This window comes from Canis lupus, chromosome 21 (assembly GCF_003254725.2).
Source record: "Canis lupus dingo isolate Sandy chromosome 21, ASM325472v2, whole genome shotgun sequence".
Lineage (NCBI taxonomy): Eukaryota > Metazoa > Chordata > Mammalia > Carnivora > Canidae > Canis > Canis lupus.
This window is the reverse complement of record NC_064263.1, coordinates 26,210,623-26,229,093: the sequence shown is the minus strand read 5'-3', so window position 1 is coordinate 26,229,093 and position 18,471 is coordinate 26,210,623. Positions and strand designations below refer to the sequence as shown.

The 18,471-nt window shown below is 43.9% G+C and overlaps 2 protein-coding genes across 13 annotated transcripts in view; one reads left to right on the top strand and one right to left on the bottom strand.

The window, feature by feature from the left end:
- Positions 1 to 5,229, bottom strand: part of NUMA1 (nuclear mitotic apparatus protein 1) — a 75,577-nt gene extending 70,348 nt beyond the window's left edge. The window contains exon 1 of one of the 2 annotated variants that reach the window (XM_035703972.2): positions 5,150 to 5,229. The gene's annotated coding sequence lies outside the window, so the exon portion shown is untranslated. Of the gene's footprint in view, positions 1 to 5,010 lie in introns of both variants that reach the window. The other variant, XM_035703973.2, reaches the window with a different exon arrangement.
- A 35-nt stretch (positions 5,230 to 5,264) lies between these two features.
- Positions 5,265 to 18,174, top strand: LRRC51 (leucine rich repeat containing 51). 11 transcript variants are annotated; one of them, XM_049098933.1, is made up of 7 exons: positions 5,267 to 5,469; positions 7,747 to 7,875; positions 11,293 to 11,376; positions 12,011 to 12,148; positions 16,203 to 16,408; positions 17,508 to 17,656; positions 17,956 to 18,174. In XM_049098933.1, exons 4-7 carry the CDS (start codon positions 12,067 to 12,069, stop codon positions 18,095 to 18,097), a joined length of 579 nt encoding a protein of 192 aa, XP_048954890.1. In that variant the 5' UTR covers positions 5,267 to 5,469; positions 7,747 to 7,875; positions 11,293 to 11,376; positions 12,011 to 12,066; the 3' UTR covers positions 18,098 to 18,174. The 11 variants fall into 11 exon arrangements, with proteins under 11 accessions (XP_048954896.1, XP_048954898.1, XP_025314984.2 ...); XM_049098936.1 differs by having other exon boundaries at positions 7,747 to 7,884; XM_049098934.1 differs by having other exon boundaries at positions 5,461 to 5,585.
- The last annotated feature ends 297 nt before the right edge of the window (positions 18,175 to 18,471 follow it).

The following is an 18,471-nucleotide window of genomic DNA, read 5'->3' as shown; positions in this document are numbered from 1 at the left end:
CAGGAGACAGATTTTGGGCCTACAAAGAGCAACTGAGATCCTTGTATAAAGGCTGAGACAGTCAATAAAAAGATCAGGAAAAGAAAAAAATCTGTCCACAGGGAAATAAGGAAGCTTATCTTGTTCACCTAGTGAAGTAGGAGGAAAAACTCTCCTAGTAACTCAAAACCATAGTTGTTTTGTGGCCTAAGCTTGTGACCTGGAAATCTGTGAGTAGAGATAACTTGCATATGTTTTGGTCCCAGGTTGGGAATAGCCTTGAGTGCTCAATATAAGCAAACACAAAGTTCTCCAGGAGATATATGAATGGTCAGTTAATATGTGAAAAGATGCTCAACATCATCAGTCATCAGGAAAATGCAAATTAAAACCATGATGAGATAATATTATACCTCCATGAGAATGGCTAATATTAAAAAAGGCCAACAATACCAAGGATTGGTAAGAATATGAAGCAAGAGGCATCTGGATGGCTCAGTCTGTTAAGCATCTGACTCTTGATTTTGGCACAGGTCATGATCTCAGGGTCATGAGATGGAGCCCTGCACTCCAGGAGATGCTAGAGATTCTTTTTCCCCTCTCCCTTTGCCCCTTCCCTCCACCAAGCCCCCCCCAATAAATAAATAAATAAATAAATAAATAAATAAATAAATAAATAAATAAATAAATAATTTCTTTTTTAAAAAAAGAATATGAAGCAAATGGAACTCTCACATATTGCCAAAATGGTACCACCACTTTGGAAAACTGGTAATTTCTTAAAAAGTTAAACATGCAACTGCCATACAACTTAGCCAATCCACTCTGAAAATAAAGGAAATTACACAAACGCTCAAAGATTTGTACATGAATGCTCATAGCAATTTTATTCATAAAAGCCAAAAACTGGAAACAAACCAAATGTCCACTAACACTGAATAATAAACATTACATGATATAATCATACAACAGAATATTACATAACAGAAAGCAACAAATTACTGATATATGCAACTAAATGGATAAATCTCACAATGCATTATGCTATGTGAAAGAAACTAGGCCTAAGAATACACACTCTATGATCTGACTTACGTGAAATTTTAGAAAACGCAAATTCATCTACAATAGTTCCTGAGCCAAGGTGAAGGGAAACACGAACTGTAAAGAAGCATACAAAAAAAAAAAAAAAAAAATTAAAAAAAAAAAAAAAAAAAAAAAAAAAAAAAAAATAAAGAAGCATACAGAAACTTTTGAGAGTGCTCTATATTTTGATTGTGGCAACTTTTTATAGGTGTATACATCTATCAAAACACTTTTTACTTAAATAGTTTACATAAATTATTTCAAAGAAAGTTTACTTAAAAGAAAACTGGAAAAAAAAAAGAACTGTTCTTGGAGAACTGACCTCAACCCAAGCTATATAAGTCTACCATAGATGATGATCTTTTGAATATGAGCTTACAATCCAAAACTACTAAATACTTGAAGACACAATTCATCATAGGCAAGAGTCAGTTAAAACAAATGGCAGGATTATACTCCTAAAAACTTCAGAAAATTCTGCATGATAGAGACTACAAGTTTAATTATTATATAAATTGAAAACATGAGACAAAAATGATACCATGGAAAACAAAGACGCAGATTTGAAAATGAACCAAAGAGTACTTCTAAAAACGAAAAACCTAATGGAAATAAGAACTCAGGACACCTAGGTGGCTCAGTCAATTGAGAACCTACTCTTGATCTCAGCTCAGGTCTTGATCTCAGGGGTGTGAGTTCAATCTCCGTGTTCAGCTCCAAGCTGGGCATGGAGCCTACTTAAAAAAATTTTTTAATTAAAAAAAAAAAAAAAAAGAACTCAAAAAGTAAATCAGGGGGCGCCTGGGTGGCTCAGGCAGTTAAACATCCAACTCTTGATTTCAGCTCAGGTCATGATCTCAGAATCATGAGATTGAGCTCTGCATCAGGCTTCTCACTGGGCGTGGAGCCTGCTTAAGATTCTTTCTCTCTCTCTCCCTCCCTTTAAAAAACACACAAAAAAAAGGGATCCCTGGGTGGCGCAGTGGTTTGGCGCCTGCCTTTGGCCCAGGGCGCGATCCTGGAGACCCTGGATCGAATCCCACGTCGGGCTCCCGGTGCATGGAGCCTGCTTCTCCCTCTGCCTGTGTCTCTGCCTCTCTCTCTCTCTCTGTGAGACTATCATAAATAAATTAAAAATTAAAAAAATAAAAAGTAAAAAAAAAAAAAGAAAAAAAAAAACACACACAAAAAAGTTCTAGCTGGAGTAAGTTAGTATCCTAGGAGATGGATTTAAAGAAATTACCCAGAGGTAACAGAGACAGAAATCATGAAAGATAAGAGATGTAGAGGACAGAATAAAAAAGTCCAACATAAGTTAAATATGGGATCTGGGAGAAGCACTATTTAAAAAGGGAATGAGTGAATTTTTTACAAAAGTCATGAAAGAAGGGCAGCCTGCGTGGCTCAGCAGTTTAGCGCCGCCTTCAGCCCAGGGCGTGATCCTAGAGACCCAGGATCCTAGAGACCTGGGATCGAGTCCCACATCAGGCTCCCTGCATGGAGCCTGCTTCTCAGTCGGCCTGTGTCTCTGCCTCTCTCTCTCTCTCTCTCTGTGACTATCATAAATAAATAAAAATTAAAAAAAAATAAATAAAATAAAATATTTAAAAAAACAAAAAAAAGTCATGCAAGGTATGAAAATTCAGATTGAGCAATCACTGTAAGCCCCCAGTAGGACACAATTAAATCCACACCATGTAATGAAACTGCAAAACACAAACAAGATCTTTAAACCAAAGGAAAAAAGCAGGTTACCTACAACAACATGATAGTTAAACTGTGAACACAGTTCTCAAAAGTAACAACAAAAACGCAAAATTTCAGTAAAATAACATTTTCGAAATGCTGAGCGAAAATAATGGAAGCCCAGTACCCAGCTAAACTGTCAAGACTGAAGAGGCAATAAAGATGTTTCCACAAAGAGTGTTTACCACCAACTGACCCTCACTGAAGAAAACATCTGAAGGATATATTTGTCTAATACGAAAGGAATAAAATTCAAGAAAGAATGGTGAAAAAAAACGGCATATAAGGGTAAAATGAAGTAACCACTGACCGCACAAAACAATACTATCACAATAACAATTATTGCTACTTAGGATTGTTCGATATTGAATAGGCTGTTTGGGGGAGTGGTCTCATCATTGTAAGTGCTCATTTTGATTTTTGAATTCAGACAACACCTTTTGATATGTTTAGCATAACACTGAGTAAGAGGCTGAAATAAATGACCCCCAACACACTTAATGACCATAGGGTGTTATTAGACACAGCTGTCAAAACATTCTCAGACCAGCTCTGTTTAGCCACCTGTGGCAGGGCTTTCCCTCATCCTAACAGTTCTAGAACTCAAGTACTACTCAAGGCATTCTTCTCACTTTAATATTCCATAAATAAAAAAGAACATTCTAAATAGAAGTGTTTTTCATATGAGCTTTCAGGTAAGATCTTCTAGCTTTGGGGGAGTATAGTTTTGGCATTAGATGAAGAATCAGGCAGTACAGGGCAGCCGGGTGGCTCAGCGGTTTAGCGCCGCCTTCAGCCCAGGCTGTGATCCTGGAGACCTAGGATCGAGTCCCACGTCAGGCTCCCTGCATGGAGCCTGCTTCTCCCTCTGCCTGTGTCTCTGCGTCTCTCTCTCATAAATAAATAAAATCTTAAAAAAAAAAAAAAAAAGAACCAGGCATTACAATTAGTCATTTACTTGAACTTAGGCCAAGAAAAGAGTACTTTGGAAGCTTTTACAGAGGAGTATGTGCTTCTTCTTCTACAGGAGAACCATACAGGAACAGAGAGGGAGGGAACACATACATGCATCCCTACTGATGGAAAGAATATTCCCTCTGGATTTCCAAATGTTCATAGCAGTAAAGATCTCCACAAGGTAACCCAATTCCTTTACCACCAAGGTTTCTGACCACCACAAAGTACCGCACTTGTCATTCCAGAACTTTGGGAATACAGGACCAGGCAACAAACCAAGAGAGGGAAACATGGATTAAAGCAAGTAAATATCACATTTTTAGAAGGCAGTGCCATTCCAGGCAAAAAGATAGCATACAGAGGTTCAAAAGCCACTAAATGAAGATGGGAAGGCCAGGCTATTTATTTCCTTTCGGAACATTAAAGCTCATTTCAAAGTGTATGTTAATGGCCAAGGCAGGCTTCACTCACACCTGCCTAGGCATCAGGATACGGGGACAAAAGACACTGTCTCCACCTAGAAGGACAGACATGCAGACACTCTTCCAATACCAAGTGAGAAGCACTTCCGGGCGGGCCGGGTAAGCAAGAGAGGGCACCCAGAAGAGGCAGCATCAAGCCAGTTAGGCTCTTTCCCACCCACAACCTTCACAAAGTCACTTACAGTCACAGATTTGTGCATTTCAAGATGCTTCCATGAAACAACTTACCTGATTTGACCCTCAGAACAACCCCAAGAAATAAGGTAAGGCAGGTTAAGTTCGTTGTTTATGTATGAGACGTGAGGCTCAAAATAGGTGTCTCGTCCAAGACGAGGCGCACCCCCACATAGCCCCTTACCCTCTACTCCTTATTGAAGACAACCATGCACTAGCTATGTAATCCTGGCCAAGTAAGCATTATAAAATACTTCCGCTTCCCCGTCTGTAATAAAGGATAATAGGACAATCAGGAATATATTTTTAAACGATCCACGTAAAGGGAGTGTCTGAAACGTAGTCGGTGCTCGGAAAATGTTTACTACTAGTATTACTACTACTATTGTTAACAATAATAGGCGGAGACTGCCCTGGGACCTCTGGGTCACAAGCCTTTCAGGAACACGCACTACTCGCACCACCACCCCCCCCCCCCCCCCCCGGTCGTAGACAGAATTCCACCGACACGCCCCCAAACAGACCCTCCCCCCTCAGGCACGCCGGCACCTCCCCCCGGACATGCCCCCCTCCTCACAAACCTTACCCCCAATAGATTCTCCCCAGTCAGAGTAGGTTATGAAGGAGGCCTTCCGCTCGCACCCGCCTCTCCAGCACCCCCTTTAGGCCCGGGCATCCCTGCGGGTGCCCAGACCGAACGCCAGCCGCGGGCCCGCGCCGGTTACCTGGCCGCGCGCTCCCGCTCCGCCTCACGCTTCCACGGGATCGTTTTTGCCGCGGGCTCGCGCCAGCGCTGTGAGCGCACAATTAGTTTAAACCATGGCCCCGCCCCCTCGCGCCACCCTCTGATTGGCCCCAGTCGGCTGGAGTTTCACGCAAGGGCACGCTTGAGGACCCGGGAAAAGGAAGTGTGAGGACCACTGGGAAGAGAGAAGGGGGTGTCACTATTTCCGGACCCCGGCCTGGACTTGAGAGCAAAGAAAACTACAAGCCCCAGCACGTCCCGCGGCTTTGGAGCCCCGCCCCTGGCGAACTACAGCTCCCGGTAGGTATCGCGGCAGCGCTTACGGCGGGTCGCCGGGTCGAGGTAGTTACTATGGAGTTGACGCTGAGTAAGCCTGAGGTAGTGGGACGCCGAGGCTGGAGGGAAAACAACTGCGGGTGAGTCAGGCGGGAACACAGGAAATTCGTTCTAAGAGAGATTAAGGAATTTTCTTTCTCGGGGACCTGAGAACCCCTCCCCCCCGCACACATCCCTTACCCCCCTTTGACAACGAACAAGACACAACATCCATATGGAATAGACCGAGGGAGGGGAGGGAAGGGCAACGAGATACATACCCGTACAGACCTGGGGGCGCTTAAGAACATCCGTATCACAAACCTGAGACCCCCCTAATACAGATGCCTCAAATCCCTGACGGAGGGAATTCTGAAACGCCCTCAGAAAATGGTTGGGTTTTCCTCTGATGAACTGAGACCCTTCAAGACATGGGAGTAAAATTAGACTAAATCACAGGCCTTCACACTGCAGACGTATGGGGCTTGCACTGTCTCTTTCCTTTACAAGCAGCAAGGTCCCAGGGTACAGCCTCTTCCTCAGAGTCAGGAGCATCTGCCCACACACACTCATTTGGGGTCCTGTCCCTAAATTCCCTCTTCTCCCTACAACTCTGTGGTCTGCTTCTCAAAGCTCTATGGTTAGCATTTGATTCCTTTTACAGTCTTCATGACAGATTACATTTGGCACCTTACCCAGCACCTTCATCTTCAGTCTCTCTTTGGAGTTTTGTGAGTCAAGGATATTTCTCCCCATTTTACAAATTGGAACACTGAAATCCAAAGAGGAAAGCGACTTACCCAAGGCCACACACCAAATTAGTGACAATTTAGGACTAGACCCCAGGTCACCAATTTCAATCTAAGTCACTAGCTTGAGTGTACAACCTGTCTAGCTTAAGATTTGTTCCAAGGAGTAAACTGCCCCAGGGCATGAGTTAGTTTGTATCTTGGGCTTCCTTGTGGCATCTGAAAATATAACCTCCCAGAATACACTAGATTATGTGGCCGACATGTGACATTCTTTTTCTTCCACCTGTAGCCCATAAACAGAAGCCCTCTCTAGGCCAGGCCATTCAGTCTCCTATTAGATCTCATCTGATTATTTCTCAAAGCTTCCTGTGCCATCATGTTGCTACTTACCTGAGAGAGGGAAGAGATAGCTAACGACAAATCAAATTCTAATTGTTAGTAATCTCCAAAAACTGCAAACAAATTTTTACCACCCTGGATTGGCTAAAGTAAGTAAGTAAAGTAGGGTACAGGGACATCTGAGTGGCTCAGTGGTTTAGCATCTGCCTTCGGCTCAGGGCATGATCCCTGGGTCCCGGGATGGAGTTCCGCATCCGGCTTCCTGCATGGAGCCTGCTTCTCCCTCTGCCTGTGTCTCTGCCTCTCTCTCTGTGTGTATCTCATGAATAAATAAATAAAATCTTTTAAAAATAATTAAAAAATAAAGTAGGATACATATGAATTCTATTTAAAAAGGGTGAGTAGGGGCACCTGAGTGGCTCAGTTAAGCATTTGCCTTCAGTTTAGGTCATAATCTCAGGGTTCTGGGATTGAGCCCTGTGTCTGGCTCTCTGCTCACTGGGGAATCTCCTCCCTCTCCTTCTGCCCCCACCCTCACTCATTCTGTCACATAATCTTTAAAAATATTTTTTTAAAAGAGTCTACAAAAATTTTTAAAAATACATTCTTAGCTAACACTACAATGGCAACCATATTTCATGTCAGTTATCCCAGTTATAAAGTAGAATTTATTTATTTATTTTTAAGATTTTATTTATTCATGAGAGACAGAGAGAGAGAGAGAGGCAGAGACACAGGCAGAGGGAGAAGCAGGCTCCATGCAGGGAGCCTGACGTGGGACTGGATCCCAGGACTCCAGGATCATGCCCTGGGCCGAAGGCAGGTGCTAAACCACTGAGCCACCCAGAGATTCCCCCATATAAAGTAGAATTTTAAAAATACATTTACAAAGACATTATGTGTTCATTTAAAGATATACACAATTTTGTATATATCCTTCTGAGGTTATATTCCCAAATGTTAATCATGATTGTTCTTGGTGAGATAGAGACTCAGACTTTTAGTTTCTATTTAATGTATTCCACTATGTTGTTTGACTTTGTTCAGCTATTGTGTTAACTCTTATAATTTAAAAAAAAAAAAAAAAAACAGTAAAACATCTTTCCAATTTGGAAAAGAAAAATTCCAAAACAAGACAAATATGCCTATAAACTTTTTGTTCGTCAATCAGCTTGGACAGATGAAGAAGGCACTGGGATCTGACTGGTCATGAGGCAGAACAGCAGCTGGAAAAGGCTGACTCCAAAAACACAGCCACTGAAGTGAGCAAAGCAATCCAGATCTGCCCAGCAGCAGCCAGGTAGAGCAGGTGACACCTGAAGACACTATTCATTTCTTCTTTTTTCCATTATCCATTTGTTCATCAAGCCTTTAGTGAAGATCATTCTTTGCCAGGCTCAGTGCAGAGTAATGGTGGGAAGAGAGAAAGAAGTCTGACTTCTGACCCTGGCCTCAAGCTTACAGGGAAAGAATAGGAAGTAGTTTATAAAGAAATGAGAAACGAACTAGGGGTGGTAGAAGGGGAGGAGGGCGGGGGGTGGGAGTGAATGGGTGACGGGCACTGGGGGTTATTCTGTATGTTAGTAAATTGAACACCAATAAAAAATAAATTAAAAAAAAAAAAAAAAAGAAATGAGTACAGGGGCACCTAGCTGGCTCAGTCAGTAGAGCATGCAGTTCTTGATCTCAGGGTCATGAGTTCAAGCCCCACACTGGGCATGGAGCCTACTTTTAAAAAAGGAGTGGGAGGTGCCTGGTAGCTCAGTTGGTTAAAGCAAACAACTCTTGATTTCAGCTCAGGTTATGATCTCGGGGTCATGGGATTGAAACCTGGGTCAGCCTCCCCACTCAATGGGGATTCTGCTTGATATTCTTTCCCTCTGCCCCTCCCCACATTCACTTGTGCTTTCTCTCTCTCTCTCTCAAATAAATAAATCTTTAAAAAAAAAAAAAAGGAAAGAAAAAAGAAATGAGTATGAGAATACAGCTGCTTCAGTGTATTAATATTAGCACCTACTGCAAGACATACAATAACTCTCAAGATAGGTTTGTCTCCATTTTACAGATGAGGAAATGGTCTGTGATGAAATTTTGTTCAAAGTACAGTGGGGGCATGTATCAGTTAGCTATTGCAATGTAATAAACCATCCAAAACCATAGTGACTTAAAACAATCATTATTGCTTCCAAGTCTATAAGTCAGCCATCTTTCTTCTGGTCATGGCTGGGCTCATTTATGTATCTGCAGGCACCTGTAATTATCCTGAACTTGACTTGGTGTAGGCTGGCTATTGGCTAGGCTGGGATGGCCTCAACTGGAAACACTAGCTCTCTGCACATAGCTCGCCTGCACATGTCTCTCCCATCCCTCCAGTAGGGTAGTCATTTTCTCTTGGCACAAGCAAAGAGCAAGAGGGCAAGCCCTGTCTTTAAACTTTCTGTTTGCTTCAGGTTTACCAACGTCCCATTGCCCAAAGCAAGTCACATGGCTGAGCTCAGCATCAGAATGGATAGAACTACAGAGTTCTAGGGCAGAAGAGATGATACAAGGGAGACCATGAATAGGAATAATCAAGGCAATCAATCTGCTACAGGACACATTGATCAATTTTATCTGGAAAGATGGGCTTCATCAGAGAGGGTATACTAGGCCTGAGTATTGAAATCATGAGAATATTCACTAAGTAGGCAGCTATTTCTTAGAACTGGATGCAGGCTGGTTTGCCACAATGGAAACCTAGCAGACTTCTGTGCTCATGACAGACACGGTTCTATTATTTGTTATCTTGGCTTCATTCCTTCTGGTCAGGCACAGGGCAATGGGCACTCCATAAATGTTTACAGAATTGAATTTTCTTACTGTGAATGAGGTGTGGACTGAAATAACTGAACCTGGGAGCCAATTGTTAGAATGAGCAGCTTACCATCAACACTAGCAAAACAGAAATCCTTGTATTTGGCCGTTTCTCATTCATTCCTCCCACAAACATTTCTTGAGTGCCTATTGTAAGCCAGGTTCTGTGTCAGATGATGAATAAGACAGTGCTAGCTCACAGCCTGGGCTACTATTTAAACGGAGAATAATAATAACCCTTTCCAGCTGGCAAATTTATCTAACTACTGGGGGCTCCATTTTTAATACCAACTCAGAAAAAAACATCAGGAGCTGGTGTGACACAAAGTCAGAAGTTAGGAATTGCACTGAGTTAGGTTCTCTGATGGTCAAGGAAACTAAGGGTAAAACTCTGCCCTTAAATATTTTAATCGAAAGTCCATGTCCAGCCGAGATGGAGTCCCACATCAGGCTCCCAGCATGAAGCCTGCTTCTCCCTCTGCCTGTGTCTCTGCCTCTCTCTCTCTCTCATGAATAAATAAATAAAATATTTTTTAAAAAATAAAAAATAATGAAATCCTTGTCCAGTAGTGTGGAACTCTGGGGTCCCAACTCAGGACTCAGAGTATCTAATCTCACTGCAACATATAAAAGCTGTTGTTTGTGCTCTGGTGGAATGGGCTTCTCTATCTAGGTGAGAACACAAGCCAAGTTCCTCTATTTCTGGAAAAGCCTTTGTTCTTTGTTGTCTGTCTGTAGATTTGACACCTAAGAGATGCAGGTCTCCTTCAACAGTCTGTGCCCCACCAGGTCAGTCCCGATTTGACAGAGAATTCAGCTGCGAAGTGACTTAGGGCAGCATTTCCTCAAAGCTCAGATGAGACTGCTGCTTTTTGAGAGGAAGACATTCACTTTCCATTCCTCTATACCTGTTAAATCACCCAAAAAGGAATTTACTTGAACTGTATTTAGCTTAGGATCAATTATAAACTATCAGGTCCATGGTTTTTAAGAGAATTTCATTTTAAGAAAATGTGTGGATTTCATTTTCTGCATACAATCTGTTTTTTTTTTTTTTTTCTGTTTGCTTCTTTTAATCAAATGACGAGAACTGCATATCCTAAGGTTTCCCTTTTTACTTTGGATGCCAGGAATTTTGGAGATAACATAGGCCAGTTCCTAATTCCATCTCTTTCTCTTCCTTTAATCTGCCTTCTGATCTTTCTCTTTCATATTTCCATTTCCTACATCATCTGTCCTGTCCAGTCTCAGTAGCCACTAGTCACCTGTAGCTGTTGAACACTTGACAGGCACCTTGTCCAAATTGGGATGTGTAAAGTATCTGTTATTAATAGCAATTATATGTTGAATGTTATTTTGAATATATTCGGTTAAATAAAATATATTAAGCTTTTAACCCTTCTTTTGACTTTTCTTTGTGTGGCTACTAGAAAATTTTAAATTGCATACGTGAAAAAATTATATGTGTGGCTTGCATTTGCAGTGTTCATTATATTTCAGTTGGACAGCTCCGTTCTATAAATCATCCTGCTTTATGAATCTTACTGTAAACTACCTCAAATCCTTTTGGAAAGCAGGTGAAGTAGTGAGCAAAGAAGGTGACGGCGGTGGATGAAGTGAGGAAGGGGAGGTTAACCAGGACATGTCCTTGTCAGTCTATGTGTCTTGTTTGTATGTGTCACATACAAAACCCCTTGGTAAAATATGTTTTCAGCTTTTTTCTTCCCAGGTGAGTAGTATTCTCATGGCTTTCCTCATCTCTTGAAAATTTCTCTCCTTTACTTGAGCTAACAAACTGGAAAGGATCTGATAAGACAGTTCACACTACATTGTAAATTATTAACATTGTATTCACCCCTCTTAGGGGGTATTTCCATTTTAACAGGGAATGATCACTGAACCCAAAGGAATGAATCCCTAATGGTGGAGTTTCAGGCATTGGTAACAGGTGAGTGAAGGAGACTCTGGTTTTATGTGTATGTGCTTATATACATATGACTACATTCAGATGTGGCAAGAAGTAGGGTCCTTGGATGGAAAGGAAATGGGGCTGACAGACAAGCTGAGCAGAGAAGGTAGCAAAATCCCCAGCTGGGTCAGACTGCAAAGGGCAGTCAGACACCAGATCCAATGCAGGCCCTCAAGGGTTTGTTAAGCAATAGAATAGACCAGTTGATGTCACTGGAGTGTAGGTACCAAGAAAGCCTCCATGGTAACTACTATGGAGTAGCACAAAGGGCCTCAGAGTAGGATTTAGGAGGCTATGATTACAGTCCACACTGACTCATTGGCTTAACTTGGGGCAGGTGCTTTCACCTTGGGGGTCTTAGTTTCTTTGTGTGGAAAGTAGAAATGGGTGCTACTACTATCCATGAGCTCTAAGGCATATAAAGGTGCTCTAAGAAGTAGGAGTGCTCTACAAATGCAAGGAATGGTGATTACTATCTTAAAATAGAAATACAGCCAGGCAAACCTGAAGTAGTGGAGAGTAGAAAGCAAGGGTGCAGGGCTCTGGAGATACCTAAGGGGAATCTGGAGGTACCCCTTGTACCTGGAACACCAGTCCTTCTCTGTCCCCTCAGGCTGAACCCGGACTCCCAGGGCCAATGCTTACATCTGACAAATGATGGCCTGAGCTATGAGCAAACAGGACTATATGAACACTTCGGTGCAAGAGCCCCCTCTTGACTACTCCTTCCGAAGCATCCACGGGATCCAAGGTCAGCCCATAGAGTACTGCACTCCACTCACCATGCAACAGGCCGGGTATGGTCCCTAGGGAGAGACCAGTCTTTAAGAGCCTAAAGAGAGTCTTCCTGTATGCTTGCAGATTCTTTTTTTGTTTTGGGAAGAACAGGGAATAAGGAGGTGGTAGGAGTGGAAGGGGTAACTGATCATCTTCAAAACAATCCAGGCTACAGCTGTAAAGTCAGGTAGAAGAAAACTGTGAAACCAGTCTATCAGCCAATGGTTTTATTATCCTGTTTTTACCTGAAGAGAGGAAGAAATGAATGAAAACAGAGGCAGAACCCTATCTCTTCTGAGGACACAAGCCTATTCTGATGACTGGTAAAATGTGTAGGGTCTCGTTATTAACTGGCATGTTTCCAGTTTAAATATTTATTAATAAAAAAAATTATTGATAAATATATTTATTCCAGTCCTATCCAAGTTTACTCTGTCATCACCCACACTTATTGCAGGTTCCAGCACTGCCCATGCTCATTCCCATTTTATTGTTCAGTGTCTGTAAATCAGTGGCTAATACTCTTCAGAAAAAGACAAAGGGAGGCTCTTAGCAATGTCATATTCTCAGAGGAGTATGTTTCTTCCCAAGGAAGTTCTGTCCCTGGCTTCTGCTATCTGACTTCTTATACATGCACAGTACATCTGCTCTCACAGAACACATGCTGGTCCTCACATATCCTAGACCCAGTATCTGGCTTTGATTTTCTCTCATAGGCAATTGATGGCTAGTTTTACGCTCAAGAAGAAGGCAAATAGTTATCCAGGAGGTATTAGACCTGCCTTAGAGTTTGGGATACTACTGGGTTTGCAATAGCCACAGTGGTAACTCATGTTCTCTCGGGAGCACACACCTACCTACCATGATCTTTATTTACTGGGCACAGCATCACTTCTGATTGATGTTGTCCATGTTCCACAGGGGTTTTAGCTGTAATGGTCCTGTACAAGAAAGCTGAGATGACAGATGAGGGAATTATGGCTCCTGTCTACCGTGGGAATTCCCAGCTCTGAGCGGGGAGATGGAGCTTTGCCCTCTGTGGAACCCTCAAAATGAAGGGAGAAACCATCTACTACAACCACAGATAACTCCATAGCACAAACCGTAGTCTGTAAAGATGCCCTGTTCTTCATTCAGGAGTTGAATATTTACTGAGCGCCTACTATTTAGCAAGCACTTGTGTATACATGTGTGCCAGACATTGTGCTCCTTGCTGTGTCTTATAAAGAGGGGGAAAGGAGAGGCATATCCAAGTCCCTAAAGGCCAGCCAGTTTCCCCAGAGCTTTTGGAAAGAGTCTGGGGGTACTTGATAGACCATTTGCTAAAGTAACCAATAGATGGATTAGATTCTGAAATGACAGGGACTTCAAACTACATCCAACCCATTATCCTCTAACTTCTGCTCATGAGCCTATAGCATTAAGGGAGTCCCCTACGAGACACATTTACCAACCCCTTCCACTGTGGGGTGAGGGATAATGCAAGGAAGTTCTTATGAAACTAACTCCCACCTTCTAGGGACACATGGAAAAGTTGCATGGCAACCCTTCAGAGATACGAAGACAGGATCACTTTTTCCCAGGTCTTTCTGGGGCTAAACTCTCCCCAGTTCTGTGGGCACTGATATTTGTGGCCCATTTTCCAGACCTGCCCTGGCCTGAACAAGCAAGCTTCAACACATCCTCAAGCAATGCAGATTCCTCATGGAATCTGAAGGAAACAAACCTGTAACAATGGGATACCCTCTTCCACCCTCAATATGGCAGCCCCAATGGGAGCCTCACGTTTTAGGCAACACAATCCCACCAGTGGCTACTTCTGAGCTGGAGATCGCCCATGCTTAGTAGCATTGCCTAAGCTGCTGCCTCATCAGGCTGGATGCTAATCTCTACGTGGGTTTATTTTAACCCTAACTTTTATTCAGCTGTGTCATTTCATTGGGGATTCTCAGGACATGTTGGCGGGGCAGGGGGCAGGATTGGGAGTTTATTCATTAGCTGGAGTACTCTGCTCCAATGCCCTCCTGCCGCCTCCCCCCAAACCTCAGGCTCCTGCTGTGGCTCCTGCTCACTCCAGCACTAAGGTGGAGAGCCATCTGGTGGATGCTGCCCGATCTGCAGCCAAGGAAAGGAAGTTAACACTTGGGTAGATATAGAAGCGAGGAAGTGTCCACTAAGAGCTGAGGGGGAGTAAGGACAGCTGGCCAGGTTCAGCAAATCCTAAATACTTCCTTCTCCGGAAGCAGCTTTAGACAAGTAGTGAGATGCTTAGGGGCAAGTGGAAAAATAGAGTCCCCTCAGCCACAGCTGGTATCTGCTTCTGGATCTGTCACTGGTGGGGGCAGGGCCCATCCTCTCTCTGGACCTCATTTGTCAAAAAGTGCGTGGGGGTCTACACAGATGGTTTGTAACGTCTGTTTTCCCTATTCTCTCTCCTCCTTGGCCAAACTTTCTGAGGGGGGTGTTTACACTACCTGCTTAGATTTCCTTAACCTTCACTCTTGAACTCCATCCAATCTAGCTTCTGTCCCCAGGCCCTTGTCATTTCAGGGTCAGCAGGGGCTTGAGTTGCCAAAATTACTTTTCAGTCCTTATCTTCCTGAAATTCACTCCTATAAACTATGGACTTCCTGAGCATCTTTAAAATTACCTTCTTGTGGTTCTCCCTCCCTGTTCTTCTGTCATTGTTCATTACTATTCAGTAGACTCCGCTTCCTCCTTGTCCCTCTCTACCCTCAATCTCCACGTGGAATCTCTATTTTCTCTGACTTGTACACCTTCTATGATAATGATCCTTGTCCGTCTCCTGAACTTCAGACCTTAATATTGGGTTATAGGAACACACCAAGGCCAAGCCTGAACTCCTCACCTTGTCAATCTTGGTTTCTCTTTTTCTAGTTCCTTATCAGTCCCCTAAACAAGAAACTGGGCACCACCCTTGATTATTCTTTCACTCTTACATCCAGTCAGCCATGAAGTCAGGCTGATTTTCTCTCCCTCTTATCTCTTGGTTGGAGACTAAAAGAGCCACATTGATCTTCCAGTCCCACCCGCTCCCTTTAATCCATCTCCACACTAAAGCTTCAGAATGGTCTTTCTGCAATGAAAGATCTGGATCATCTCCTTTGCCTAAACCCTCCAGTGGCTTCCCATCACCTACAGAATAAAGTCCAAAATACTCTGCCTGGCGTTCAAGGCTCCTACGGTTTTTCCTTCTCGCCTCTCCCCCTCGTGCAGCACATACATACATCACACCTCTGTGCCTCTGCTTGTGTCATGCTACAAGAATGTCCTTTCCACCCTTTGCTTAGTTAATGTCTCCTAATCCACTGAGTTCCATCTCTGGTTCAACTTCCTTGAGTTCCCAGACTAAGTTAGGAGTCCTTCTTCATGATTCTATTGCTATCATATTGCTAGTTTGTTTTTATCCTGCTTCTGTTAGCTCCTCCAAGGCACAAACATCTGCTTCATCCCTGCCCTGTTACTGATCCAGAGCTTGGCGCAGACCATCTCTCATTTTGTTTACCACTATACATCCACTATCTGGCACACACACAGTTGCTCAGCAGTAATGCAGAAAGTACATCAAAGGCTATTGTACTGAAGTGAATGCTATAGGCTCTACCAGTGGATACTCTTAGATTTTGTGCTATCATCATCTTGGTTCAAGCCTGACAATTCTAGTTCTTAGTTTCCATAAAGTGGGAGTGATTTTGCCTCCCCCACCCCCAACAGGAGTGGTATATAGAGGACCCAATAATGAGACAGACATGAGAAGACCAGGTGACCCAAACCAAGAACTTGGGATGTAAGTCTTTGAACTAAGTAACTTAGTCCAAGTTTACTCAGACTCCTGGGGCCTATGGGACAGGGTCCTGAATTTACAGTGGTTAGAGTCATACGAGACTCTATGGTCCTGCAGCCCCTCCAGCTATAGCTTAGGCTATATATCCTCCCAGCTCTGTCCCTTCCCACCCTGAAGACAGAAAAGCAAAGATGATAACCCACATCTCACTTTGTCCCCACAGATCTGACAAGCGAGGAGCCACGGTCAGGGCTACGACCACTAAGGCACTCAAAGTCAGGGAAGTCACTGACCCAGTCCCTGTGGCTGAACAACAATGTCCTCAATGACCTGAGAGACTTCAACCATGTGGTTTCACTGCTTCTGGAGCATCCAGAGAACCTGGCCTGGATCGACCTGTCCTTCAACGACCTGACTTCCATTGACCCTGTGAGTACCCAGCCTTGAGTGTCCACAAGTGTCCAAGGGTGGGCCTGACACTTGTCCAGCTTCCAGCCTCTCTACTTCCCACATATTATCAAATAAGTAGTGAGGCAGCACAGTGCTGTGCAAAGGGCATGGCTGTAGGCTCAGACAGATGTAGGTTCAAATCCTAGATCTCTTACTGTGTGACTTGGGGCAAAATAACCTTTCAAATCTCAGCCTCCCTGTCTGAAAAATGGGGAGCATATGCCAGCATCATAAAGGTTTTATGGAGTGACCCCTGGGTGCTCAGAGGTTGAGCATCTGCCTTCAACTCACGTCACGATCCCAGGGTCCAGGGTTTGAGTCCCACATCAGGCTCCCCACAGGGAGCCTGCTTCTCCCTCTGCCTGGGTTTCTACCTCTCTCTCTGTCTCTCCTGAATAAATAAATCTTTTAAAAAATAAAGGTTTTGTGGGGCTTAAATGAGAATTACGAAAGCCAACTGGCACGTGGCAGGCTGCAATAAAATAACAGCTCTTGTCCTGAGTTCTTCTGTGGAAGAGGTAGGTAAAGTACAGCACTTATTTGCCATGAACTCAGACGCAAATTTTAAGCTCTAAACACAACTGGCTCTTTCTTGTCCTGGATTCTTGTCAGAGGAAAAGCAGCAAGAGCATGAGTTGGAGACTACTTGCCAGGTTGGTTGTAGTTATCTCAATTTAGTTACTATTTTTGAAAGCTTCTCTTATGTACCTAGCATGATGCTCTATATCCCTGTCCCCTGTTGTGAAAGAATCTTAGGTCACCACTGCTAAAAAGGTCTTCAGTGTAGGGGCACCTACAGGGGGAAGCAGGCGAGTCCAGTCACCTGGCAAGTCAGCGGCTGTGCTAGGCCTCAGGCCCACACCTCCTGCCCCTCAGATCACAGCTCTGTGTCAATGTGATACCTCTGAATCCTCAACATTAAATGAAAAGGTCAGAGTTATCCAGAATGGCTGCAGGAAGGTGGCATAGACTAGAAAGCAAATTGTTTCCCAAACTCTTCTTTCTTTGCCCACAAGTCAGTCCTGAGCACAGATCCAGGGCCCTTTCTATCCAGGCTTTTGGTTTCCTTCCCCAACAGGTTCTGACAACTTTCTTCAACCTCAGTGTACTCTATCTCCACGGCAACAGCATCCAGCGGCTGGGAGAGGTCAACAAGCTGGCTGTCCTCCCGAGGCTCCGGAGCCTGACACTCCATGGGAACCCCATAGAGGAAGAGAAGGGGTATAGGTAAGTGCCCTGCCTGCCCCTGAAGCTGGGCTCCCCAGAGGGAAAGGAGTTGGGGGAAAAAAAAAAAAAAAGGAAAGGAGTTGGGAAAAGAAGAAATCCAACACCATCATTCTGCCATACTGGGACAGGGAAGGGAGTAGAGACCTTCAGGCATTTCTATCAGTCAGGGGAAGCTCTGTCTCCCCCGAACTATACTTCAGTGCCTCCATTCCTCGTAGTTAGGGGAGATAGCAGCAACTGGTGGAGGGGAAAGGAGGTTGTGGTAGGGGACTGGCCCCCAGCCCAAGTCTTCCCCACAGGCAATATGTGCTGTGCACCCTGCCCCGTATCACCACATTCGACTTCAGTGGGGTCACCAAAGCAGACCGTGCCACAGCTGAAGTGTGGAAACACATGAACATCAAGCCTAAGAAGGTCCGGATCAAGCAGAATGCACTCTGAGGATCCCAGGGCCCGACCAGTCCTAAAGGCCTGAGGATGGTCAGTTTGGTTTAACAATAAAGGATTTGAGCAGTTGAGCAGATGTGAAGTCATCTGTGCGGTGTAAAAACGTCCTCCAACTCAGGCAGTTGTCAGAAGCTTCAGTCTTGCTTCGCTGAAAGATGGAGCCAGTGGAGGGAAAGGCCTGTTGGCCTGGGATGCAGGAGACCTGGGTTTACTGCTTGGCCTTGAGAAACTTACCTAATCTCGCTGGGCCCTTTTTTTGCTCTGCAGTTCAGGTATCTTGGGGTTAGAGCTGCTTCACAGAGCGCCAAGTTTCTTGGAGATGCCTCAGAGAAGATGGTAGGCTGTGATCTCTGAACCCCTCTTCCACT

Bases quoted from the DNA above. Each gene is read 5' to 3' on its own strand.
- LRRC51 (XM_049098933.1), top strand. From the start codon at position 12,067: ATGAGCAAACAGGACTATATGAACACTTCGGTGCAAGAGCCCCCTCTT. The intron at 12,149-16,202 runs GTCAGCCCATAG...TTGTCCCCACAG, and splicing joins AAGCATCCACGGGATCCAAG to ATCTGACAAGCGAGGAGCCA. The intron at 16,409-17,507 runs GTGAGTACCCAG...CTTCCCCAACAG, and splicing joins ACCTGACTTCCATTGACCCT to GTTCTGACAACTTTCTTCAA.